Source organism: Pelodiscus sinensis, chromosome 5 (assembly GCF_052426305.1).
Source record: "Pelodiscus sinensis isolate ZL-2025 chromosome 5, ASM5242630v1, whole genome shotgun sequence".
NCBI classification, from domain to species: domain Eukaryota; kingdom Metazoa; phylum Chordata; order Testudines; family Trionychidae; genus Pelodiscus; species Pelodiscus sinensis.
In genome coordinates, this window is record NC_143056.1 from 55,517,962 (window position 1) to 55,544,554 (window position 26,593).

The 26,593-nt window shown below is 41.7% G+C and overlaps 1 protein-coding gene and 1 non-coding gene across 2 annotated transcripts in view; both read right to left on the reverse strand.

Annotated features, from left to right (window-relative positions):
- The window catches only part of AQR (aquarius intron-binding spliceosomal factor), a 96,285-nt gene that overhangs the window by 24,351 nt on the left and 45,341 nt on the right, over nt 1–26,593 (reverse strand). The window contains exons 18-24 of the mRNA XM_006123267.5: nt 22,573–22,740; nt 17,107–17,276; nt 12,735–12,976; nt 9,670–9,816; nt 9,291–9,360; nt 5,902–6,012; nt 2,892–3,001 (exon numbers count right to left, since the gene is read on the reverse strand). Of these exons, the coding sequence (XP_006123329.3) occupies nt 2,892–3,001; nt 5,902–6,012; nt 9,291–9,360; nt 9,670–9,816; nt 12,735–12,976; nt 17,107–17,276; nt 22,573–22,740 (1,018 nt within the window). The remainder of the gene's footprint in view (nt 1–2,891; nt 3,002–5,901; nt 6,013–9,290; nt 9,361–9,669; nt 9,817–12,734; nt 12,977–17,106; nt 17,277–22,572; nt 22,741–26,593) is intronic.
- On the reverse strand, nt 22,339–22,472 carry LOC112545830 (U4 spliceosomal RNA). The gene has a single exon (XR_012903775.2). It is a non-coding gene; the product is annotated as a U4 spliceosomal RNA (small nuclear RNA).

A 26,593-nucleotide genomic window follows, 5' to 3' on the forward strand; every position in this document is an offset into this window, starting at 1 on the left:
ATATCTAGATAATACTTCTATGCCCTCATCCCCACAGAATCAGAGCATCTCAAATGTTAATGAAGTTATCCTCTCATATTCCTGAAAGGATGGGACATCATTCTTAGAGACCTGTCTCCATCCTCTGATAACTGCACCCCAGGTGATTGGGCCCAATGGAAGGGATGAGAGGGGGATATCTTCTGCCTATGACAAGAATGTTCATCTCACCCGATTCAAATCCAGAACTGTTTCCTTTGCACAGTCAGGTTTCCCAACTTGTTTAAGTCTTTCACACAACAATGTGAGAGAAAAACATTCAACAAAATGAGAATATGTAACTAAAAATCTTAAGTGGCATAGAAAAAGTCAGGCGTGAGAATAGTATGTACCGCTATTTTAACTCTTTCTCCTCCCTCCTACTTATACTGACGATACTCCTTAAAAGTCAAATCAAAATTATGTTAGGGCAAATCTACACAGCAGGACTAATGACGAGATGAACTATGCAACTTGAGCTATGTCAATAGCGTAGCTTAAGCTGAAATATCGCCAAAAGCAGAATAAGCTATCTACACAGCAGGAAGTCTGAGAAAGAGTACTCTTCCTCCGACTTTCCTTACTCCTCGTACAATAAGGGCTACATGGAGTCAGAATAAGAAGTCCTCCAGCTCGACATTTTTTTGACATTATGTCAATAAAACTGTTTGTGTGTAGACGTAGACTTCGTTATTTTGGCATAACATCAGTTACTCAGAAATAATGCTGCTGGGTAGACATAGCCTTACTGAGCTTAATGAATTTTCCATATATGTGCCGTTAAAAGATAATTTTTGAATGTGAGAAAGGCTAATTTTGAAAGACAATTAAAGCCACTAACAAAACATGTAAATATGCAAGTTTCTCTCATAATTAAAAAAAAATGGAATTTCCTAGAACTCTCCCTGTTTTTTAAAGAAATAAGAAAATAGAAATAATTGTAACGGAAGCAGGAAATATGAATTCTGTAAATTACAGAACTGAAAAGAGGACTCTTTTACAACTGAAGCAACCAAATTACTTTTCCAGTAGCCATAATCAAATATGCTTTCTGGAGAACTAACCATAAAAATCCAACTTCCAGAGTTACAAGTGACTACAACCAGATTTTTCACTAAAGAAAAATGTTTCACTAAAGAAAATGTTATTCATCATAGTCCATGTCACATGCCCAGATTTGTTTAGTTAATATGTAAAAAAGCAAACACACAGCTAAAACCACCTTTCATATGTTAAAGAGACAACTGTACCGGTATGAAGAATACACTCAAAAACAGCCCAAATACCAGAAAGTAATCAGTCAGAGAAAAATATCAGCTGCTCTTGGCCCCAAATGCTTCTTGCCTGCCCAACACAGCAAGGCTATGTTTACACTACAAAGACAAGTCGGAAAAAGATATGCAAATTGCGAACCATAATTTGCATATTTTTCTGCTTTTCTTTCAAAAGAGGCTTTTCTGAAATTTGTTGTCTACACAGCGCCAAATTTCGGAAAAAATTCCTCTTTCAACACCTCCCTTCCTCGTAAAACAAGGTTTACAGGGATGGTGAAAGAGTGTGTCCGCTTTTCTGAAATTTTTTTCAAAAAAAGCAGACATTTCTTGGATGCAGCATAGCTTTTCCGGTATCTCAGAAAAGAGCTGCAGTCCAAATGTAGCCTAAATTAAGTGATGCTATCCTTGCAGCAAGACCTGAACGTCAACAATCTTGGATTATTTTGAAGGGGAAATGTATACATATTGTATAAAATACTGGATGTTAATATTTGTTTGAAGTGTTACAGTATTCATGTTGCTCTCCAGATATGAAAAACAGAAGGTGGGTGAAGCAAGTTAAGATATTGCCAAATTAATCCAGTACTTGTTCTGTTCATTTATTTTCCAATGCAAGGCTCTGATCCTACATTTGTCAACATGTGTACTCCCAGTGAAGTCAGAGAGACAACTCTCAAACTTATATTTAGTCATGCTAGTATTTCCAAATACTGGTTCCTACATGTGCCACGTTATTGGATTTTTAAGTGAGCAGACAGATCACTGTTGCACCCATGGGTGGTGTTTGTCCCAGATTCTGTACAAAGTGGGCCATGTGAGGTGTCAAATGAAAGCTTATGCTCTACTGAGTCTATTTATGCTACGCATGTACTTGTATGATGTTTGTATGTGAAGTTATGAATATGGTCTCTGTACTTGTACCGTAAATGTTCTCTGTCTTGAAGGGAGCAATAGGCCTGGACTACCTATTGTGAGGAATGACAGTTCACTGAATGGCTGTGCTAACTAGCACTGGTTCATGGACAATGGCTCTCAGAGTGGCCAATACACACCCAAGAAATGCATCTGGAAGCCTGCAGACTATCCAGTGCTGCATGGCTGCTTGCATGTGAAACACAGAGAGGTCACTTAATCATGTATCTAGCTCCAATTTGGGAGACACCAGGAATATAAAAATCCCATGAGAGCATCTCCATCTGGTCTTCAGTCTTACTCCTGATTCCAGATGCATCCTTGCTAGGGACAGAGAGCCAGAAAGGACTGCTGACCCATCCTAGTACAGGATGCACACCAGAGACTTCTCAGCTAGCAGTCTGTAACATCTCTGCTAAATGTATTCGCTGTAACAATCTTACTCTCAACCTTTTCTTTCTTTTATTAATAAATCTTTAGATTTTAGATGCTAATGAATTGGCCCAGCGTGCTCTTGTGGGTAAGAGCTAAACTGTAAATAGGCCTGGGACTGAGGCTGGTTCTTTAGGACTGGGAAGAAACTGCCATCTGTTTATTAGCAACATATATGAGGAGTTTAAATATACATTTGTCATGCTTGCCTAAATTAGCTTATCATTAGCACTGTCCTCTTGCCCATCAGCTCACCTGCTGAAATCTTTTTCTGTTTCCAATTCTTCCTCTCCATGACCCAGACGAAGGAGATGGCGTTCATCAATGTCTAACGCCATGATTTTCTCAAACAGCTGGTTCAAGGCCTAAAGATTGATAAGAAATGGGAAAGATAGTTTTCAGAAGTTCAGAGGATTTTGCAGGTAAAACTGAAGATTTACTGACAAACATTCTAGAAAAGAATGCCTATTTGGCTACAAACTAGAACCAAAGGAAACATGAAGGTAACACTTAATCTTGAGATAGAAAAGTAGGCAGTTCACTTATAGTGATGCCTTTATATGCTCTAGATACATATTAATTAAAAACAGCATTCACCAATATTCAAGCTTTCGCTTTAAAAAATTGGTGATCAACTTACAAAACTGTTCAAGTACTACATCCAATTACTATTTGATCTAAAAGCAATAAAACATGAATAAATGAGACATCAAATTTTGTTCATTCAACATTTATTGTACATGGATTGTACCAGATAATCTGGAAAAAAACTACCCAGTATATCTGTCAAATGAGATAAGTTATAACTGCATAATTCAATGCTGCTTTCTTAAAATTCCCCTGTAGTTTCAATTGGATAGGATACACTTTGCTTTCTGTCAAACAGTGGAGGAGTAGTGCTGCTTATAGGCTTTCATTTCAGGTATGGCTTCATTTCATTGATAACTAAAAGGAATCCCTGTATACATGTTTGCAAACACTAGCCTATCTATATGCATGTAATGAAGTCCGTAAGACTTACCTCTCACATCACACCTTGTTTTATCAAAAGCAGGATTGCTTTAGTTTGAAGAAAGAAGCCATTGTACCAATACAGCCTGTATAGACTGTAGCCAATCAAAAGAAGAGTGGTGAGAGCCTCTTCCACCTGCCTGGTGATTATCTCTTTTTCTGTATGGTTTTAGGAGAAGCAATCCCATTCCAGGAACATCCCATATTTCTAGCACATCCAAACTCTTACCTTGGTTTAAATTATGATAAGAGGAAGCTGTATACTGAATTTGGTGGTCCTCACTCTTACTGTTTAGGAGGAGTTCTTCAACAGACTCAGGCAGACGAACTAACATACAGACCCATACACTCTCTCAAATATTTAGCATAAATATTAAACTTAATTTGCATTTTTGTTTATTTGCTAAGTAATCTGCTTTGGTCCGTTTGCTATCATATCTAATCACTTAAAATCTCTCTTCTGTAGTAATGAAACTTGGTTTTGCTTCATCTAAAACCCATGGTGTCCAACCAGTTCTGAAGCAGTGGCCACTATGGTGGCTACTGCTATAGTGAACTAGCCACACGCAACCAGACAAATAGCCACATGTGGTTAGGAGCTAGCATGTTGGGACACCACAGATATAAACCAGTGCTCAGGAATCTTAGCTCAGGCAAAAGGCTTTTGCGTATTCTTCTCCACATTGAGAGAGCGGGTGAGTTTTATGAGCTTACATTGTACATTTCTCTGTGAAGCACAAGATAGCATAATTTTGGGTTTACACTCGCAGAGGGTGTATTTGCCTAAGCAGCTGGAAAGCACCCTACCTGGAGCCTTCCTATGCAGGGGCTGGTCAGATCACCTGCATGTAGCTGCAGCTGTGTGTCCTACCTGTATGTATGGTTGTAAGAGTGCAGGCTGGAGGGCTGGGCAGTTTCTCACAGAAGTACAGTGTGAGAGGAGGCCTAGCCTGGTGGGTCAGGAAGCTCAGTGATAAAGTTCCAGGTGGCACATGGAGGTGGGGGGGTGGGGGGGAAACTATCACAGTGGAATATAGAGAAAATTACTTAGCGAGATTGGGAAGTATGCACTAAACGTGGCTGAACTCCCCCAATTATGATGCTGTTGCATGGCCTAATGACTAAACTGAGTAAAGGGCAAGCAGAATTGGCAGTTCTATATTTCCTGAAGTGAGAGGAGGCTGCTAAGTATGGACTAAGGACACTTGCTGACACTAAGAAAATGGTAAGAAATGCAAGCATGTACAGTATAGTCTATGGTCAATGACCTATCTACATCTATACATATTTTAGAGGCTTGTGTCTATCTGTGTGTCTGTCTGCGTGTCTGCTTATTCAAGAACTCCTAAACAGTAAGAGCTAGGATCGCCAAATCTGGCATGCAGCTTCCTCTTCCCCAACTTAAAGTGCGAGCGCGCACGCACGGGATTAAAGGCAAATATCTGGACTATTCTAGTGGTAGGTTCTCCTGATCGTATTTGAAAGATGTTTTCCCTCATCTATTCAATTAGATGTCTTGATTACATAATCATAGGAAAATGAAATTAGGTCTCAAAGGCCTGTGAGGAGATGGTGGACGTAGGGAGGTGCTGTATCTGGTCTGTATGTGATAGACAAGACACAGGTGTTCTAGGCCTGTATTCTATCAAAAAAGTTGCACATCTGTAACTAAATTAATCTAGTCACACAGTGCAAACCTTAATATAGACACATTTAAATGAGTTTAGTTTGCACAAATTAACCTAAACTGACTCAAGAAAGAACTAAACTGATTTAAGTGTGTCTATATTTGTGTTTGCACCAGTGTAGCTAGATGTATTTTATATTTAGTAACGCTAGTGCAACTTGCCTGATATCTCCAAAACCACAATATCTGTCTTGTCAAAGGAAGATGGACTAGAATGGTGATTCAGAGTTAAGTGCCAATTTGAAGCCCAAATATGGAGACTAGAGCTATAAAAGATATTTCAGGAATAGCAGAAGCAGAACAGTCCCGTATGTTTAATATGTGAACAATATGTAACTTTTTGGATTCCACCCTAATCGTTTAAATGTCTTAAACAGAAAATGCATCTGATAACACACTTCAGAACGTTTTAAATTTTACTTCCACCGTAACTTCCTAATCTGTTTTTATTAGGCTTAAAACTCCACACAAACCTGTTCAAGTCCATATCAATGGAAATAACTGTACTATTGAAGCCACAAAAATAGGGCAGTATAAGAAAGCATCATACAGAAGTTGTTCATTTACCTGGTTGGAATGTGTAACTATCAGGGTTCTCTGTTCTGGGAAGTTATGATAGAGATTGGATATTATCTGAACAGCTACATCAGTTTTACCAGTACCAGGTGGACCCACTACCTACAAAATGAAAGTATAGATAAGCAATAATTTGCAACATACAACCATCCTATTGGAAGAATTAAAAGAAATTACAAGTTGGGCAGAACATAATGGTTCGATAAGCATCTTCATTTTCACATAGCACGGTCTTAGGAAGCTGATAACCAAAATTCTCCTCTAAATTGCTCCATTTATTGTCAACTGTGTGTAATCCGTTACTTGTTTCTGTGGACTCCAGTCAGAAATGCAAAAATACGGTGGAAAATGTAGCCCTGTGCTAATGCAGAGTTCCAGGCAATGGGAATATACCTGACCAAATAGACAAAACACTAGTGGAACATGGGGCAACCACAGAAAGAGCAAAGACTTAAATACCATGGATGAGAAAGGAGATATGGATCAGATTAATAGGTTTGGCACTTTTAATTTGCAACCTACAAAAATCCAAGACTGGCCCAGGTGACATAAATATATCAGAGATTAATATTTTGATAAGAAACGGCACAGAATTTTATATACTAAATACATTACACCTCTGTATCTCAGTTGCAATTCTTCATCTTAACAGTTTTGTTTTTAAAATGCCAAGCATTATATTTCATTCCATGCTATTAATTATAAATGCAGTATTTCACTTTTTATTTGTGTTTAGTTACTACTGATGTAGCTGCATTACCCTTAATATCATCACTTTTTGAAACATGTATTTAAAAACAATTATCCAAGTTCCTATGTTCGCATTTGTCACCAATATATTTTTTTAGTTTACCATATATACCCAAATATCGGATACCTGCCAAATACTATCCTTGAACTAGAGAGTACTAATGCCTGGAATATTCTGGAGGAATTCTATGGTTAAATTCATATCTAGTTCACATTTGTTTCCTGAAGCCATCAGATTCACCCCTAACTTTCTCTTTACCTAACATTTTAAATATGAGCAAAAATCCAACCTGAACAAGGTTTTTAAATGTTATGAGCAATCTCAAAGTGTAGTATTTTGAAATGAGTTATGAAACATACATTAGATCGGAATGTCACGAGAACCAACATGACATTTCAACCAATATGGGCCAAGTCCTGCTTGCCTCCTTCAGACAAGTAGCTCTATCAACATATCAATTGGATTCCTCAAGCAAAGACAACAGATTACATCATTATCATAGTAACAGAGATGTAGCCATGTTAGTCTGGTCTTGCTGAAACCAAAGACAGGACTATGCAGCACTTTAAAGACTAACAAGACGGTTTATTAGGTGATGAGCTTTCGTGGACCAGACCACTTGGGTCTGGGCCCTTGAAAGCTCATCACCTAATAAACCGTCTTGTTAGTCTTTAAAGTGCTGCATAGTCCTGTCTCTTGTTTCATCATTACCATAAATATACAAAATGCACTCCACAATGGTTCATCTTATTTATTTTAATTGGAATGAAAATATGGGTTCACATTGTACAGTGAACTGGAAAGAGAGAGTCAAACAGTTGTCAAAAACAACAAAAAAAAACTTTGTTAGCACAAGCAAGTAAAAATGTCAAGAGGCTTGTCATTTATTAAATGCTCATTTTTAAGTGTCACTTTTCCTATTTGGTCTAAGAGAATGTTCTCCTAAATCAGAGAAGATATCTTTAAGATGAAAATAAGAGATTAGTAAAAAACTTTAGACAAAACTTTAAACAATTTCTCCCAGTAGTTTATTCTTTTGCTGATGGACTGGTGGAACTAAACATTATCAGGTACTACAATTTATACCAAAAAGCCTTCCAATAAAAATATGCAGATGGCACTTCATAATACATTGTGCTTATATGGAAAGTTATTCTGATTCATCAAAGATTAAATTATATTAATTAACAGTACATACCACTAGATTAAAAAAACAAGATTAAAACAAAGAGCTACATCACCTAGAGTTTCCCCCCTAGTATTTTGTGTGTTGATTACATATTACAAAATGGCAATAAAGATTTTAATTTACTAGTCATCTTTCTAGCTGACAAGTAAGGAATACTGGTATAAGACTCCAATATACAAATGTGGGTATTCTTAGCAAAACACTATAATTATTAAAAAGCCAGCAGTTCAAATAAATGGACTTGTTCCAAAAAAATTAACTAAGCAGTTTTTAATCACTTATCACTAGTGAATTTTACTGTTTCCAAAAACAATCCGACATGGAAAATGTCTTCTTTCATTTTAAAATAACCCCTCGGGAACAGCAGATACTCCTTATAGGTCATTTATTTATTATTATTTGCAAGGTTCTAATTAGTCTTACTGAAAACTAAGTTTGTTAACCAATCCTACAGCTTTTACTCAAGTGAGTAGCCCCACTGATGTTAATGGGCCTCCTCATATGAGTAAGGACTGCAATATCAGTCCATAAAAATGAACTTAACTGTAACTGGAGGGTCTTTATGGTCCCTATTTGTATTCCACATGTAGCACCAGGAGTCTGAGTCCAGAGACTTTTAGTAAATAATATTCACTGGTCTGTCCATGCAGAGGAGTTGTTCTCATGCTTCAAACCAAGAGCATAAAGAACAGTGTGACTGATGCCAGGTGCTGGCATAGAACCTTTACGATTAACTGATAAGCTTACACTTTTACATCCCTATTGGAGATGCAAAAGTGTAAGCTTATCAGTTAATCGTAAAGGTTCCATGCCAGCACCTGGCGAGTCAGGGAGCTAGCTGTCGCCTCCGTATCTGATATATCTGTACTGTTGGCACTGCAATATAGGTTTTGGGGTGCCACTTGCAGGAGCCAGTGCCCAGAAGCCACTTGCAGGAGCCAGGTGTGGGGTGGCAGCTGGCTCCTGCCTGTCACCCCACACTGCTGCCTCTGTATATATATATATGAAATTTTTCTAGAGGGGCCTAAAATGAAGCTCATTGAAGTGAAGAAAAAGTGGATACTTCATCAGGACCAAGGCATTACAACTACTGTAAATACAATCAAAACAAATTCAGCACTAAATCACTGTACTCTAAAATTAGCAGTCTCCCCCCATCCAATACACAAACGCATGCCAATTTAACGATCCAGAAAAAAATCCCCAACTACTGGAACACAGGACAGAATCTTATTCAGAGGGTTTGTTTGTTTATTTGCTTTTTGAAGGAGAGGCTATTATTGGGTGTTTCCCTGTATCTGATGCTAGGAAGAAAACACAAAACACAATCATAGCAGACATAGAAAACTGAAGGTACCTGCACTTCAGAGAACCTATCCTAAACTTAAACAGAATAATTTTCAACAAGAAATATGGTAACAACTCAATTATTATCCTTACCATAGTTAGTCCAGGTTGCATTCCTGCACGTATAGCCTCAATCTGAGTGTGAGTAAACTGAATAGTATTGCTGAAACGAACAAAAATAGATTCAATAAATGCAGAAAACATAAAAAGGTTTTCTTAAGGGACTATCTACATAGGACACTAAGAAAAGTAGATCAGTTAAGCTATATTGAACTCTTGTGGACACTCATTTAGAGTTAAATCAGACTTAATTCAGTCTAGTTTAATTCACTTCTTCTACCTACTGAAACAAAGAAACAAGTAAAAAGTTTACCCAGATTATGTAACCAAATCAACTGCAACCTACAACAAAGTCTCCCAGACACAGAATTACTTAGGTGTTTGCATAGACACAAAGTTACAACAATATTACCGTTTGGGTTGATTGTATGGATATGGTCCCCTGTTGGGAATAACATGAGGTTCAACAATTAATGTTTTAGCTTCTTCAGTCTTTTCTTCGTTCTCTTCCTCTTCCTTCCGTTTCTTCCCTTTTCCTCCCCTTACCGGGAAAGTTATCCTGCAACACATACTAAAGTTTTAACTTTATTTCCTTCACAAGTAGTTCAAATAGTCTTTCATATTCATTTTTAGAGCACCATCCAATTATTTATGCATGTAGAATGCCATGTAAGCCATTTCATATTCCAAAGACAAAACTCAAAACTGGAGTGGGTTGGAAAAAGCTTATTCACTGGAATTTCTTAGCAAATCTCTCCATTTGGAGTAGGACAAACTGTGCTGCCAGTTGGCCCGGAAATTTGAAAACCTTAGAGTCTCCCCAACACTAGGCAGTCCACATGGCAGTGCTGCCCCAGACCTTGGGAGCCAGTCCTAAAACTTCTAGGTTACAAGCTCCTGGCTCCTCAACAGGGACTCTTGAAGCTCTAACTTAAGCAAGGAGCATGAAAGTGCCAAAAGAATGAAATTGACAATCTTGTAAATTTCATGACTCCTACACAGGAAGTAGCAACTAGGAAATTAATTAACGTTCCTGTCACACAGTTGTTCTCAGAACACAGTATTTTGGTGTTTCCAAAACCATTTTTTCAGGGATCTCTGACAGACAGACAGACAGACAGACAGACAGACAAACAGACAAACAGACAAACAAACACACACACACACACACACACACACACACACACACACACACACACACACACACACACACACGGTAATTTTGCTTTGATTCCAAATGTAAACAAAACTGGAAATACCAAAACTTCCCCTGAAACAAAACCCAAGTTTCAGCCAACTTCAATCAAGACAATAGGACAAGTCAGGAGAGAGAAAATGTGCAATTATTGATGACGCACAAAAGGGACTCGTTTAAGGAGAATTACAGAGGTAAATGGAAAGTATTCATGGCAAATGAGAACAGAGAAAGAGTTCTAGCCAGAAGGCACGAAGCAGAAGGTAGAAAATTGAAAAAAAGAGATAAGATGAACAAAGAGTAAAGTGAGGAGCATGGAATACCACAGAATGAATGGGGGAGCAGAGATGAAGGTGGGAGAAAATATAAATTAATGCTAGAAAATAGACACTTTGCAAAACAGAAGCAATGGACTCTTGTAAACAATGGTGATCCTGCTCCTTGTAGCCGTGTTTCCTTTGCAGAATATCTACATTATTTTTATAACCTTAGAATGAAGAGCTCCTGCATCCTCCAATTCCATTTAGTACTGTATTGTGCTAGACATTTCTTCATAATACAGCATATTAATAAGAAATATCTTTACAATAATGAGGTAATACATTAAGGTGAAAGGCTTCATTTTGCGGCATGGGCTGTGTAAATCAAAGGAAAAGTCCATGACAGGCAAAACGTGCTCTCATTCTCTGTGTGTGGGAATTACATCATCAGATGCTATAGATGAAGCAGTATTTGGAAAATCTTTAATAATTTATATTCCACTAAAGACAGGGTATTCTTACAATTCATTTCTCAAAAGAAATCAAAATAAAGATTATATGGCAGGTTGGGATTTATTGTAATGAAACTACAGAATGCAATTTCTTGATGTTAGGACATATCACCTTGTACCTCACCTACTTGGTATATATAGTGTCTCACCCATATATTGTCCCATTATGATATCATACCTCCCTTCTCCTCCCTCCGCCCCCCCCCCCCACAACTTATTCCATCAATTTATACTTAGATTGTAAAATCTTTGAGCCTAGGATGATCTTTGTGTATACACAGTGCTTAGCACAATGGGGTCCTGAATCCTTGACTGAGGCCCCCAGCCACAACCACAATACAAATAAATTAGTCTTGGTGCCTTCTTCTACATTGCCCACTACAGATCCATAAGGCACTGTCTATCACACACTTCATTACACTCAAAACAAGTCTGCTACACCAGTTAGCTCAGTGGTCCCCAACGCGGTGCCCGCAGGCGCCATGGCGCCCGCCGGGACATTTGTGTGCGCCCGCCGACAACCTGGGCCAGCCCCGCCCGCGGCACACGGGAGGTGCCGGCCCCAGGCGCGCGACACGCACCGGCGCCAGGTGCGCGGCGCTCGGGCGGCCCCAGACGGGCGGCGCTCGAGTGGCGCCGGTGCCAGCCCCAGGCACGCGGCTCAGGCGGCAGCGCCGGCCCCGGGCGCAAGGCACTCGGCCGGCCCCAGCCCTGGCCCTAGGGCACATGCCGGCACCGGGTGCAAGGGCATCCCAGTCCCCTGGCGTGCTCCCGGATGCGCGGCCCCGCCCCCGGGCGCCTCTAAAGGTTGGGGACCACTGAGTTAGCTAATTAAATGATGGCTAGGTTGACAGACAGGAACAGTTGATGTTTTTTGTATTTATGATAGAAAAAATGTCAAATGTAAAAGCTGTATACAACCGGTCCCTGAGTTGCAAACGGTTGACTTAAGACCATTCACAGTTACGACCGAAACTGTCATAAATGGCGGACCTCGAGTTACGAATGCGATCCGCACTTACGAAAAGCGGTCACATGTAACTCAATGGGGACCAACTTATGAACAAACCGAGTTACGACCAATTGCTTGGTCCATAACCGGTTCATAAGTCGGAGAGAGGCTGTATACACTGATTGTACCCTCACCATTCTTATATCATTTTTTCCTATAGATTGCCAATAGGTTGGATTAGGGTAATGTTTTCATATGCACTTGTATAGAGTGCAGCACATGATATCCTGATCTTAATTTTGGCTTCTGGATGCCACTGGAATATTACAGTATTTATAATAAATTACAATAGCAACTTTTATGAACTATACTCTCAGTCAAAAAAACCCACACTTGAGTCACTGAACTAAAAAGGACTTATAGTCTAGTTTTCAAGTACCAACTTCACTAGGGTACATTTTAGAAATAAAACTGAAATTAGATTGATAGGATAGTTTAAGTTGAGAATTAAGTGTTCAGACAGTACAAAACCAAGTACATCTAAGATTCTTGGATCACCTGAAAGGGGGTTTCTGTAGAGCTGGATTGTCAACAGTTACTTTTATGTTATATCCAGGAAAACTGGCTTTTAAATGATCAATGGAGAGAAAGGTGTCATTAAAATCCAGAGACACAATCTGATTTGGCATTTTCGAATAATGAGCACTGCTTGGGTCTCCATATCCAAGGATGATGTCATGCAACCAATCAGGAACCACACAGTCTGTGTTCATCAGATTCCGAATAGTCTCCAGAACAGCCTGACAGTGACAAAATAGATGAATTAGTAGAAGTAACATATTTTATCATCACAATGCAACATACTAAAGATTAATATCTCTCTGAACTACCCCATATCCCAGTGTGTTCCAGAGGAAAAAAGTTTTTTCCTCAGACAGGTGCTTGGTTAGATTGAATCAATTGCTATATTTTCACAGCCAGTTCAACAAAATGTCAGTGTTCTTCAAGCTAAACAGTCTAACTATGATATATCCCATCAGTGAGAACTAATTTAGCTCAAAAGAAACTGGATTGTTTGGTTCACAATGGTGTCTGCATAATGCCACCAATCATCAACAGCGAAGTACCAGAGCAGTCAAAAGTGTGATTCTTTAAAAGTGGCACTTTGATGCTGTAAATGTATATCCTGTGTGTTTGATCAGGATGCTGAATTTGCTAATAATAGCACTGTTCTCAGTGCTGCAAAGCAAATACACTGTATCTACAGATGGGCATGCTGTGTTTTATACTGCCTCAAGCATCATCATCAAAATTGCCAGAAAGTTCTTATTCCATAATCCTTATGATTGGAAAAGGTGTCAGAACCAGAAAAAAATGCAAAGAAACAAAAAAAAAATTATCTCAAAATAATTTTTTGCAAGTTATAGGCCAGGAATAAACTGGGAACACAAGGATGTAATAGCATTATTTTATACTATCTGTTCTATTTAGAAACTACTGAAACTTCCTATTCAGCATTTCCATTAAGCTGAGGAACTGTGTCACTTTGTATTTGAGCACTGTTCAGATACTAGAAGTGTGGATCCTTCAGGATGATTCTTTTTTTCAAACTCACTTAACAGTCTAGTACCAGAATCTCTAAAAAGTTATTCATCTAAAATCAGTCAACTAATAAGCAAAATCAGATGAGCTGTGTAAAGCTTTCCACCCTCCTGAGTGTCATCTGTGTGCATACAATGCACACACTACAAACATTCACAGGGTTAAGCCAACTGAGAAGCACAAATCAGCAGAAAATGTCTGAAATTTCATTTTGGGTATAAATGACAAGTTTTCCAGCTGAACTGGCAACTTAAATGCATACTAGGAGTAAATCCATTTATAATTCTTATTTAATTTCCCTCAACTTTAATAATCCATGATATCAGAAGGACAAAAAATTCAAAGGCAAATTAGAAAAGTTTGTAAAGTTAAGGACTAGTTTAGATTCATGACTTCACAGAGATACCAGTACCTGATGCCCTAGATGCTTCCCCAAACTTCTGGCATAAGCCAAAAACAGAAAACAAATGTCATGTCACATCTAGGAGATGGTGATGCTGAATGATGGGGGTAAAAGGGAATAGATTGTGTGGGTTAGTAAGATCTTATTTCTCAGAAGCAGCACAACTGATTACAACACAGAAATATCTTAGATTATCCTTCTAAATCGGGGTGGGCAAGAGGCAGCTAGCAGGATGGATCCGGCCTGCCAAGCCACTGGATCTGGCCCACAACCACCTTGCCAGCACCCTTACTACACAGGAGCTCACACCACTGGCTGCTAATTGCTATGGACACTGGGGAGGGACAGAAAGCTTCACACGCTGTCCCTGCTCCCTAGCAAAATCCCTCAGCTCCCATTGGCTAGTTTCCACCTAATACCTGAGAAATTGTGCTGGAGACTGGGGCAGCAAGTGAAGCCTTCTCCCTTTTCTCCCTTCTTCCTCCCTGTACTGGAGCAGAGCCACGTGGAGCAGCCAGCCCAGCAAATAGGTAAGGAGCCGGTCTCAGGTTCCTACTGGGCTGCTGGCTGGCAGTTGCCTAGGTAAGTGCCTCCCAGCCAGAGCCTGGCTCTGTCACCCCACCTCCTCTCTCCCCCAAACGTCCTGTCCTGAGCCACCCTCCACCACCTACCCCATGTCACCCCCCAAACCCTTCTCCCCACCTCCTCCAGGTCACTGCTCCCTCCCAGACCCTGTACTCCCTCTTATATCCCTCCCTCTGGCCAGAATCCCTTCTTGAACCCCAAGCCTCTACTCAAGATAACCTAACTCCTTCAGTCAAACTCCCTTTCAGACCCCACTCCCCCTTCCTATACCCCATTCCTCTATCCTAAGCTCTCTACCGCCTTCCCAGGCCCTGCACTCCTCCACAGAAGTGCGGCCCTTGGCCATTTACCAAAATCTTGGCATGCTCTTCCTCCCCCTCCCCCTCCCCACCATTAAAAATTATTGCCCATCCCTGTCCTAAATGACACTATTCACTTTTGGATGGAAAAGTTTAGAAATGGGTCCCTAATGTTAGGTGGGACCTAATGCTAAATGACTTAGATGAATTATTCAAATCTGTGTATGTAAATTTTGTAAAATATCCCATAAAAGGTAACACTGCTGAGCTACCACACAGAAGTGCTGACTATCATATCTAGCAATCCCCTTATGTTTGTACTTGCTACTGCTGTCATATTTGCTTAATTTACTATACTGCCCAAGTTTTTTGGCTGCTCTTTCCCCTGCAGGCTCAGCATAAAAATAAAGCTGTCTTCTGACTGCCTGATGCATTATTAACATTAATCATTCCAGAGTCATACCTTGCTTTCTGTTATCTAGTTGAAGTTGGTGAGAAGGTATACAATACACACAGATAATCTGCACTCCAATTTATGAAAACCTGAGCACTATTTTATTTGTTTTGGCTTCACTGAATAAATGTGAAATTTAGGAAAATGAATAAGTAATACTTTATGCAGCTGGGTTTTTTTGGCCTATTCTGACTTTTCAGTGCTTCATTTTGTAGCTGTCAGCAATAGTTTTAAAATATAAGTCACTGTCTCATTTCAGATATATTCTTCCAGTCTTATTAAAAAGAGCAGCACCTTTTTGCTTCCCTTCTTAAGCAGCTTCACAGATCATGTTCTACAATCCCCTACAAAAACTAGAATTTCATTCAACTTTGTAATGCATGGATTGTATACATACACACAAAGAATCCACCATATCTATTTAATGGCAATGTCTTTTTTGTTTATATTTGCCCCATACACATTGGCAGTGGAATATACATAAACACCAAATGTTCTGTTTTGTTTTTTTTCTTTGTTTGCTTTCAAATCTGAAGATGTTTGAATATCCAAGTCATACCAGGAAGCTTCTTTAATCTTAACAGAAAGGGCGGCAGCAGCAGTTGAAATGTCAGCTTTTTTGACTGCCATTATACACTAGCATGACCAGGGACACCCACCAGTGAACCTAATGCCCTCTCCAGTGGGCAGGGCTGGGGACAGCTAGGCACTGGATCCTGCAAATGGCAACCCAACATGATGCTACTTTTGCTTTTGCTGTTCCTGGCCTGATCACTGGTCATGGCCCTGCTGGTCTCACTCATTAGTGTCTCGCAGCTCTGGGGGTATCTACTTTATATGCTTGGATATAAATTGTGCGTCTGTGCAGGGCTCTCCCTCTCAGTAGTGTTTTCTAGTTGAACCAATTGTGTGTGACCTTTCTATTTGTAGTCAGAAACTTATCAGCAGACTTCCAGTGAGTATAACCTCCTCAATTGTGTATAGATTAATTTCAGAAGTTGACAGATATTTTCAAACATCTATTATTTTTAAGATTCATCTTTACAGATTTTCTTAGCATTTAATATACTATCCACCCCCAGATTAACCATGTACTTGGTGCACTTCCATAGAGCCCCAAACAAAAACATCCCCACAAACAAAGACAACTCAGGAACAGGGAGGAGGCAGGGCTCCAGCTACACACTCTGGCAAGAACCAATAGTCCAAAGAGGTGAGCCAAGCCAACTCGGCAGGGCAAGAGCTGGGTCAGCCCTCCAATAACCCCACCATGGGGCTTCCCATCCTGAAGGGCAGGATCCAACCCTACTAAGGAGCTTCCCACTGGGGGACGGGCCCTGGACTTGATCTCCCCTGCAACCTCAGGCAATCCCATACTCTAAGGCAATCCCAATTGCTATTACGTACACAGACCCAGAACTCCTTAATCTAGCACCAACACTGCAGTTAAACAATTTTAGGGAAATGAATTCTGGCCAGCTTTTTCCCATCAAACAATCTCTGTCAATGACATAGTATTTAAGTGCCAACAACTCTTCCCACTCAACACATTCAGAAACAACTAAGAACAACTCTAATATAGCATACCTTAAAATTATTTTCTTTTGGCTTTCTCCTCATGATTATATTGAATGTTTCATAGACATCTTCTACTCCATTTTGGATTGTATTTGTCATGTCCTGTTGATACTGGTTAGGATCCAGAAATACTCTAAACGTTCTTGAATCTCCTTTAAGTTTTGGCTTCGGTTCTGGTCCTATTCATATTTGAAACACAAATAAAAAGTTAGATTAAACCAAAAAACAGTGCTGAAAGTAGATTAATAGACACTTTTTAGGAGAAAAATTATCACTTTTGAAACAATTAAGATTAATTTACTTTGAAGCGCATATTTCCAAGTATGATTTCCTTTTTCTCAGTGTGAAAATCTCTATCTGCATTTCTATCGGCTGACTGCTACCTGGCTGGGTACAATTAACCCCTTAGTCCCCAGGCTGTTAGCCATCCCTCATGACCATGACAGCTCCCCATCCCAGATCCAAAGCATCAGAGACAAGCGTCATTAATGCGTCCTATGACAGACGAGAGGGGTACTACCCTTTTCTAGGCATCCCAACATACCGTAACAAAAGGGTAAAACCCAGAACAGTAGGTATCTAGGAAGTCTTGGCAGGGAGCCAGAAAAGCCAGTGGGAAGACAGAGATACATTTTTTAAATGAAACAGGTTTTGCCTGCTTCGGTCTCCTGTGTGCGCACTAGTTCATATCAGTAGATGGGAAGAGCGATGGACTAAGCCAGGAATAAAAGGTATGGATTTTTTCAGCGATAACCAGGCTTAAGGAAAGACTGAACCTTAGAATAAAGGATATGTAAGTGAACAAACAATGGTTAGTTAGAGGTGATCAAGATATTTTATTTTTTTTAGTTTGGTTAAACTCCTTTGTGCTAAACCCCCCTGTGCACTATAACTGAAACCAAATCCCCAGGAATCAATTCTCTGTGCTTTAAAACTTTTTTTTTAGTTGCTCTATAATACCTAGCAACCAAATATGCTGTCTTTATTTTGGTAATAAAATCACCTTTTTTTTTAGTCTAAGATCTGATTCCTGAGTCCTAGAAGGAAGGATGTTCTTTTTGCATGTGCCTGAGACTGAAGGCCCCGTATTAAGAAGCTTCAGTTTGTTTTCAACTCTTTCCTGAGGGAGAGAGGTATAGAGAGCTTGGGGTATTACCCCACAGGAAAAAATTTCCAATTGTATCTTCCTGGCTTCCAAGGGTTTTTTGCATTTGGATGGTAGCAGCATACCAATCAAGGTTAGGGAAACTGTGACCTTGGGGTGTTTGTTTATTTTTTTAACTGAAATTTTAGTGGCAGGGTACTTTAAGGTCTCTTGCGGGCCCCCAACTTCTGCACACGAAGTGTCAGAGTGAGGAAAAGCCTTGACATATCCGAAGGTGCAAAGAGGATTCCTTCATATAGTACTGTGAGATCTTGCCTTCAAGTGAGAAATGAAAGCAACCTGTCTGGAATCCTGACCTCCCAGTCCAGGTTGTGCCAATTGGGGACATAAAAGCTGACAACAGCCATGACTGCAGGACTGCAAGTGCATGCAACTATGTGACCCAATAGTGTCAGAGACATGCGGGCAGTAATGAGCTGGTGGGCTCACATACAAGAGATGATGGCTATTATGGCTTGGAGGAGGAAAGAAAAGCTCTGACCTGGGTGGAGGAGAGAGCTGCTAATGAATTCTAGGTGTTCCACTGTCAAGGTTGACTTTGTTTCATTTATTATTAGCCCAGGTTGTGATAGGTATAGCAGACTAAGGATGTAACAGTGTAGTCAATTAACCGATAAGCAAAAGCTTATAGGTTAATGCTATAGACATGCATTTGTTCCCTTCCTCCCCCGACCCCCATGCCAGTACATTTTTGTTTTTTAGCAAGCTGGTCAGCAGCACCACTCAGTCTTGGCTTGTGCTGGGTCTGGGACCTACCACCATAGCTGTTCTACATTTAAAGCATATTAGGAGCCAGATGGGCAAGCAGCCTTGCTCAGTTCCAACTCACACCAGGTCCAGGAGCTCAGATCCCATCCTGAACAGGGGCTGCTCTGCCATCCCCAAAAGCCCCCTGCCATCCCCCCTGCCTCCATCAGAGGCAGCAGGGTGGAGCAACAGGTAGCTGGTCCATGAGGGAAGCTGGTCTTTAAACTGCCTCTCCTTGCGGACCAGCTCCCGCCTGGCACTCCAAGCTGCTGCCTCCGATACAGAGGCAACAGCACGGAGTAGCAGGAGGCTCCTTGGGAGTGGGGCCAAATTGCACTGGCTGCCAGCCTCACCCCCAGGGACTACAGAATAGTTGGGTAATGGATAAGAATTCATGAGGTTAATCAACTATTCAATTAACCAATATTTAACATCCCTAGAACAGATGAGCAAGATGCCTCCACACGTGGTCTTGGGACCAGCCCCATATAAACCAGTCATTGAGGAATGCATAAATTTGGATACCACAAAATTGCAGGTAAGCAGCCACAGATGCTATGCATTTTGTGAACACTTTCTGGGCCAAAGAGAAACCGATGGCATTGCTGTGAACTGGAAATGCCATTAGACCAGCATGAAATGAAGGAAACATTGGTGTCCTAAGATGCAGTTATGAAAACAAGCATCCCTTTAAACTGAGGATGGCATACCAGTCTCCCAGATGATGATGGAGGCCAAGGAGATCATTCAAAAGTTCAACTGCTTGAGAGACTTATTGAGGCAATGCAGGTCCAGAATGGATCTGAGGGTCCCTTTTGTTTTCAGAATTCGGAAGCAACAGGAGAAGAATCGTCTTCCTTCCATGTCCCAGGGGACCTCCTCCACTGTCCACATGTGCAAGAAGTTGTCGAGCTCCTGAGAAGGTCCCTGAAGAGGGACAGTAAGGAGACCGGGATGGATGGATGGATGGCAGTAAACTATAGGATAAAGCCTGACAAAACTGAATCGAACACCCAATGGTGGTGAGGTGATAAGGGACCAGGTTAACTAGAAAGGACAGAGACAGTTGAGGAAGAGTAGGGATGGATTTATCAGACTGGCTGGGAGCAAATACTTTTGGCCTCTTTGGCAATGGGGAAAATCAGGATGTGCAGAAAGTTGGGAAGAGGATAGGTATTGCTGCTTATTCTCCTTGTCTTTAACTCTCCTCCTGTAGGAGCCCACTCAGGAAGTTCTCCAAAAGTTAGACTGCTGAGGGGAAGAAGGCAGAGAATGGAAAGGCTTCCTGGACTGTTACGGAGTATAAAGACCCCGGAAAGAGAAGGTGGCTCAGGAGTCTTTAAGGCCGTGCAGCCATAAATCCATAATCTAAAAGCACAGTGCCCTCAAAAGGGAGGTCTTGAATCACGGCCTGCAACTCTTGGGACAACCCAGAGGAGTCTACTGCAAATGCAATCATCCTATCCTGTCTGCCAACTCAGTGGTGTCCCTGACCATTTGAAGGACTCCCTGGAGATGAACAGGCCTTTGTCCACCAGCACAGAGAACTCCTGTGCATGATTCAATTTATTCAGGGAGTCCTATCGACTGAAATTATTGTGTCCCAGGGTGATTAGAGATCCTGAATTGTAGGCTGGGCCTTGAATAAACTTTCCTGCCAAACAAGTCATCAAGTCTTTAGGCCTCTTTGTTCTTCAGTGTGCCACCAACTTGATCCTGTCTGATCCTTTAGTTTATTGCAGACATGACTAGTGATACTGCAGGGGATGCATATATAGCAAATCCGTTCACAGAGATGTAGTATTCATTTTCTGCCTTCTTAGATGCTGGCAGAAGAGAGGAGGGTGTTTGTCACGATGCCTTGGCAATTTTAAGGACACCTGGGTATAAAGGTGCAACCTAAGCCCAGGAGGTTGCCAAAATAACACTGAAGAGATAATCAGCCTTCTCTGTGACTTAATCAACCTGTAGATTTAAAGTTCTCAGCCACTCATTTAAGGCATGCCTGGTGCTCCTTGAAGTCATCCTAGGGATTGCTGGAGTGGAATGGCCTGGCCACAGCCTTATTAGGGTATGATGAGGGGGCCTATCCCACTTGCAAAGAGTGTGCTCCTCCTCCTTGTCCAGGGAAGGCTCCTGTGGTGCCTGGGTCCAGTGCACTGGTGCTACATCTAGCTCAGTAAGGTTTTCTGACCACCATGCCAGTGGTGCCATGGCTGGCTTATCCAAGGCAGCCAGGAAGGGCTGGGAATATGAGAGACCAGCATTACTGCCTCTCCCCAAAACCACTGGGTAGGGACTGCAACAGCACCATGGTTAGTGCTGCAATGACATGCCACATAGAATTTCCTTGTCAGGGTGCCATGCTAATTCTTGTTCTGATCAAGACCACTATCCCTCCAGCAACCACGGCGGAGCCAGAGAGATCTGGGTTTTCCAACTGAGTTTGGACAGTGATCAGCAACGTAAAGGCAAGTAGCAATGTCTGCTGGAGGAGTGGTACCAAGGTTGGCATGTTTCCAAGTGGCCCCTCCAAGATAGTGACCAACATCTAGGAGATAACCTGGTGAAGGGTGACCTGTGACAGAACGTTTGCTGGTATCTGAGGTAAGGGACTGGCATCATGGTCTCCCAGATCCAGGCAGGGGGATGATAGAGACCAGGGAGATCACATGCCTAGTAAGCGAGGAAGCATGTTGGGGACTTGAGCTGTTTAGCTGAAGAGCTCAGGAGCCATGGACTGAGGTCACAGAGACAATGTGTTCCTGCAGTCTGGTAATTAAGAGGTGCTTCACTCTCCTGTGAGGCTGCACTCCTATAGGTTCCCCTTTCTGTGATGGGGTATAGCCAGGACAGTCACGTGGTGTGACACCTGCAGAGCCAGTCAACTTTGCTCTTTGGCCACCACTACTGCTACAAGCCCTGGGAAAGGAAAGGGACCTTTGCCACTTTCTAGGGTTGGAGGTGAATCCCTGGCCAAGCTGGCAAGTACAACCTCAGAGTACCCCAATGAAGCCCAACAATGGGCATACGGCCCAACAAAACCCCTTTGCCCACAGCCCACTTGTTCTTTGGTGCTGAGGGCTGCTATCTTCTTGGTATTTCTTCGGCACCATAAAAGGGGAATCGTGAAAGCAGTGCATCTCACACCAAAGCTGAAGTACTCAGTGAGAGTTCAGCAACCATCTCACTAAAGGCAAGACAAGGCACTCTAACCAACTGTCACAAGCAGTAAAAAGGAACTGAGGGGGTATAAGGTTGGGGCATCTAATATATGGATGTATGAACACAGTACTCAAAGGAACCCCACAGTTGATCTCACAGATTCCACTAAGGGAAAAGTCTCTGACAAATATACTGTATTGCAAGCCAACATGGCAGGATATTAGGAAAAGCTTTCAATTAGCAATAATCACGCCTCAGATTTACCTCTTTGGCTATGATACGGTCACTGCACGTGGGCATGCACACACCTAAATTGAATCAACATAAGCAATAAAGTATTCATTTTGGGTAACAAAAAACAGCTTAAAAAAAAAAGCTTAGTTTAAGAACAATTATACCTTCCTCAATGACACGTCCTTTATCATCCAGCATGCCCTGGATTTCACATCCCCTGACATACACCAGGCCAGTTTGCTCAACAAAAGGTTTCCTTCGATCAAACTTTGTGCCATAAGTTTGTGTTGGACGTACCGTAATTAAAAAACAAACATCATGTTTGCGCAGACCTGATTGGAAACAGGAGAAAATTGAGTTACTTGGTTTATTCACCAGCAGATGCTATGCTTGTTCCATAACAAACAACAGGAAATGTGTACAAGAAAGCTTCTTTTTAACCTTTTGGCTAAGATCAACATGATATCCTTTCAGTGGTCAATGTAATTCATACTATGGGAATAGGTCTTACACGTAGAGGATACAGAATCAATTTTTTAAAATGTTTTGATCCTACAATTAGGCTAGAATACATAATTATTTTTAAACTTGCCTTCTGGAAAGATTCTGCTTAAACAATATGGAAATGGAAAAAAAGGTAAGCAGCAAAGAGAGGAGCAGAAGAAGTTTAGACAAATAGTCAGAATGAATCACTTTTCAGAGAAGATGTAAAAGATTGATCGATTTATAGAGACACCAGGAAAGAGAAAGACCGGGCCTGCAGAATGCAGATTCAGGGTACTTCTGAGTTCCTAGAACAAACCTATCAACTGTCCAGCATATATCAAATACACTGCTTTTTCAGAAAGTACTTTGGTCCATCGTCTGCCCTTATGGCACTGAGAGTCAATAACAAATCAGAAATGTTTGAAACAGTAAAACCTTTATAGTTATCTTACCATACTGTACATACCCTCAGAGGGATAGCTGTGTTAGTCTGTATCTGCAAAAAGGAGGAGTCCTATGACACTTAGAGACTGCATTACAAATAGGGATGTAATAGTGTACTATATTAACTGATAAGCAAAAATAAATAGGTTAATTCTATAAGAGTACATGCATTCCTCCCCACCTCACCTGTAAATTTTTAGCAGGGCTGGCCAGCAGCCTAGCTCACACCAGGTCTGGGACCTAACCCCACTGTGGCTCTGAATTTAAAGTGTTTTAGAAGCCAGGCAGGCACGCAGCCTAGCTAGGTTCCAGCTCATGCCAGGTCCTGGAGCTCTGACTCTCTTCTCCCCACCAGACAGAGGCTACTGCCACCCTGCACTGCTACCTCTATATTAGAGGCAGCAGCGCAGGCTGGCAGGTAGCCAGTCAGTGAGAGGAGCTGGGTTTTGAACTGGGTCCCTTCTTGGATGAGCTCCCACCTGGAACCCCACACTGCTGCCTCTAAAACAGAGGAAGCAGCACAGAGTGGCAGGGGGCTCCTTGGGAGCGGGGCTGGAGTGCACTGGCTGCTGGCCCCACCCCCACAGCCTACAGAATAGTTGAGTAACCAATAAGAATTCATGAAGTTAATCAACTATTCAATTAACTGATATTTAACATCCCTAATTACAAAGGCAATTTCACCTCTCTAGATATTCATATCTCCTCACCAAATGCTGTAAATGACCCACTTCTACACTGACTTGATAAGCTTCATTAACACAAGCAACTTCTTCCTAATATCATAGAATCCTAGGGCTGGAAGAGACCTCAGGAGGTCATCAAGTCCAGCCCCCTGTCCAAAGCAGGATCAATTCCAAATACAGTAAAACTCCGATAGTACAGCATCTGTTGGTCCGGCACTCCTGATGGTCTGGCACCATCAGGAACCCGGAAGTGCTCCGAACAGCCGGACCATTGGAGCTGCTTTGCCCCCGGCTTTCCCGATTCAGCCGCTGCTGAAACTGATCAACCCAGCAGCGCCCCAGCTGCTCTGTCCCAGGAATCTGGATTTAGCCGCTGTTGAAACTGACCAACGGCTGACTCCAGGAAGCCCAGGGCAGAGCAACTCTGCCTTGGGCTTCCTGGAGTCAGCCGCTGATCAGTATCAGCGGCGGCTGTCTTGGGGACACCTGGGGCAGAGCAGCTGGGGTGCTGCCGGGTTGGTCCAGTAGCGCCGAGGAGTGGCGCTGCGGGACCAACCCAGCAGCACCCCAGCTGCTCTGCCCCAGGCATCCCCAAGTCAGCCACTGCTGAAACTGACCAGCAGCGGCTGAATCAGGGACGCCTGGGGCAAAGCCGGACTATCGGAAGTGGGGGCTATGAGGGATCTGGGGTGGCATCCCCCCCACCCCAGACTCCTTATAGTCCCCGCTTCCGATAGTCCAGCAAATCTGATAATCCAGCACCCCCCGGGTCCTAAAGGTGCCGGATTATCGGAAGTTTACTGTATATCTATACCCTTGCTTCTGTAAGTTCCACTCTAATTCATCTAATGAACTGAGTTTTTCCTATGAAAGCTTATGCCCTAATAAATCTGTTGGTCTCTAGGGCGCCGCAGGAGTCTTTATTGTTATTGTACTGCGCATAAGGTATCTTGCCTTCTTTCCCATAAGACAACAATAAACCTAACACGGAAATTTCTATTAATAAATACTACTGAGAAGTTACTATGTTACACAATCTGATCTGAGCTGGGACTTAAACTCATATCACAATCCAAAAATTACATCTATTGCTATCAATTCAATGCATGTTCTGCATTTAGCATTCGTACTACATGTCCGTCTAAAAATCAACAAACTATCCAACTCTAGCATATTTAACAGGTCTCACTCTAACTGAATTTAAGGATTATCAGTCAATGTCACTGCAGAATATGAATAATTGCTTCTATGCAGCTTGCCAACAAGGTCAATTCAAGTGCAATTCCCCAAGCACAAAGTGTTGCCTACTGATATTGCACTAGGAAGCCTAGGATATACTGTGCCAGCTGGCAATTCCTGACAGTATTAAAAAGCACAACCGGAAAAACACTGGCTTTAACCAAGTCAATGTCTGTTTCCTTTAAAGTTGTGGAACAAATCTGATTCATTTTATATTTTCAGTGGAAAGGTGACTACAAGCATGTAGGTCACACTATCTCTCTGCACTACTTGTCTGCTCTGTTTTTGTACAAGCAATAGTCTGCTTGCTAACAAAAGGAAATGGAATCACAGTATAACACAGAAGATATGCAAATGTAATATTCAGCATATTGGGCTTGCTGTCAGGCACCTATCCAGTTGAGTAGTTTTCACTTTAGAGCCCTCCAGAATAAAAATTGTACAACTATTAATTTCCTCAGAGTATTGGAGGATTTTTTTTCAAACTGACTAATGCGGTTGTCCATCTTGATATCCATTTAAAGTTAATCATACAATATAAAATAAATATGGTAAGTTTTTAACAAACACACACTAAAGGCAGACTTTCATGTACTGCAGACACTCTCTTTTCCTTCAGGTTGCAAATCTGTCACAAAGGTCATGAATTCCATTACCTCTAATGACCTCAGTGGATTCTGCAGCAACTAGCACAGTTAACCCAGAAGCTGCCTAAGCAATTTAGGAAGCCCCTAGGTAGCTGCTGCTGGGATAGTTTCAGGACACCGTGTTCCCCAATAGCAGTGGAGCTTCAACCCCAGGCTTAGAGCAGGCGAGGGGGTGAGGAGGGCTCTGGGAGACGCTTACCTCAGGGGGCTCCCCAAATACGTCCCATGGCTCCTAGGCAGAGGCATAGCCAGGCTGCGCTGCATCCTGCCTCTGCAGCTCCCACTGGGTGCTGTTCCTAGTGCTCAGGGTGGGAGCAGTGCATAGAGCTCCGATTGGTCTGCCTCCACCCAGAAGCTGAAGGACATGTTGCTGATTCTGAGAAGCCACGCAGAGGGAGCCTGACAATCCTGCCAAATTCTCTCTCTCTCCACCAGCAGAGCACCCAAGTTTTAGTTAGAGGTATATAGTACCATAAACATGTCAAGATCCATGAATTTTTTGTTTAATGCCTGTGACCTGTCCATGACTTTTACTAAAAATACCCATGATTAATGGGTAGCCTTACTTTTTATATCATTCCAACAGTACTGGTATAGGTAATTTTTATTTTGGAGACCTAGTCCCTTTTCAGAGTCATAAGAACGGTCGTACTGGGTCAGACCAAAGGTCCATCTAGCCCTGT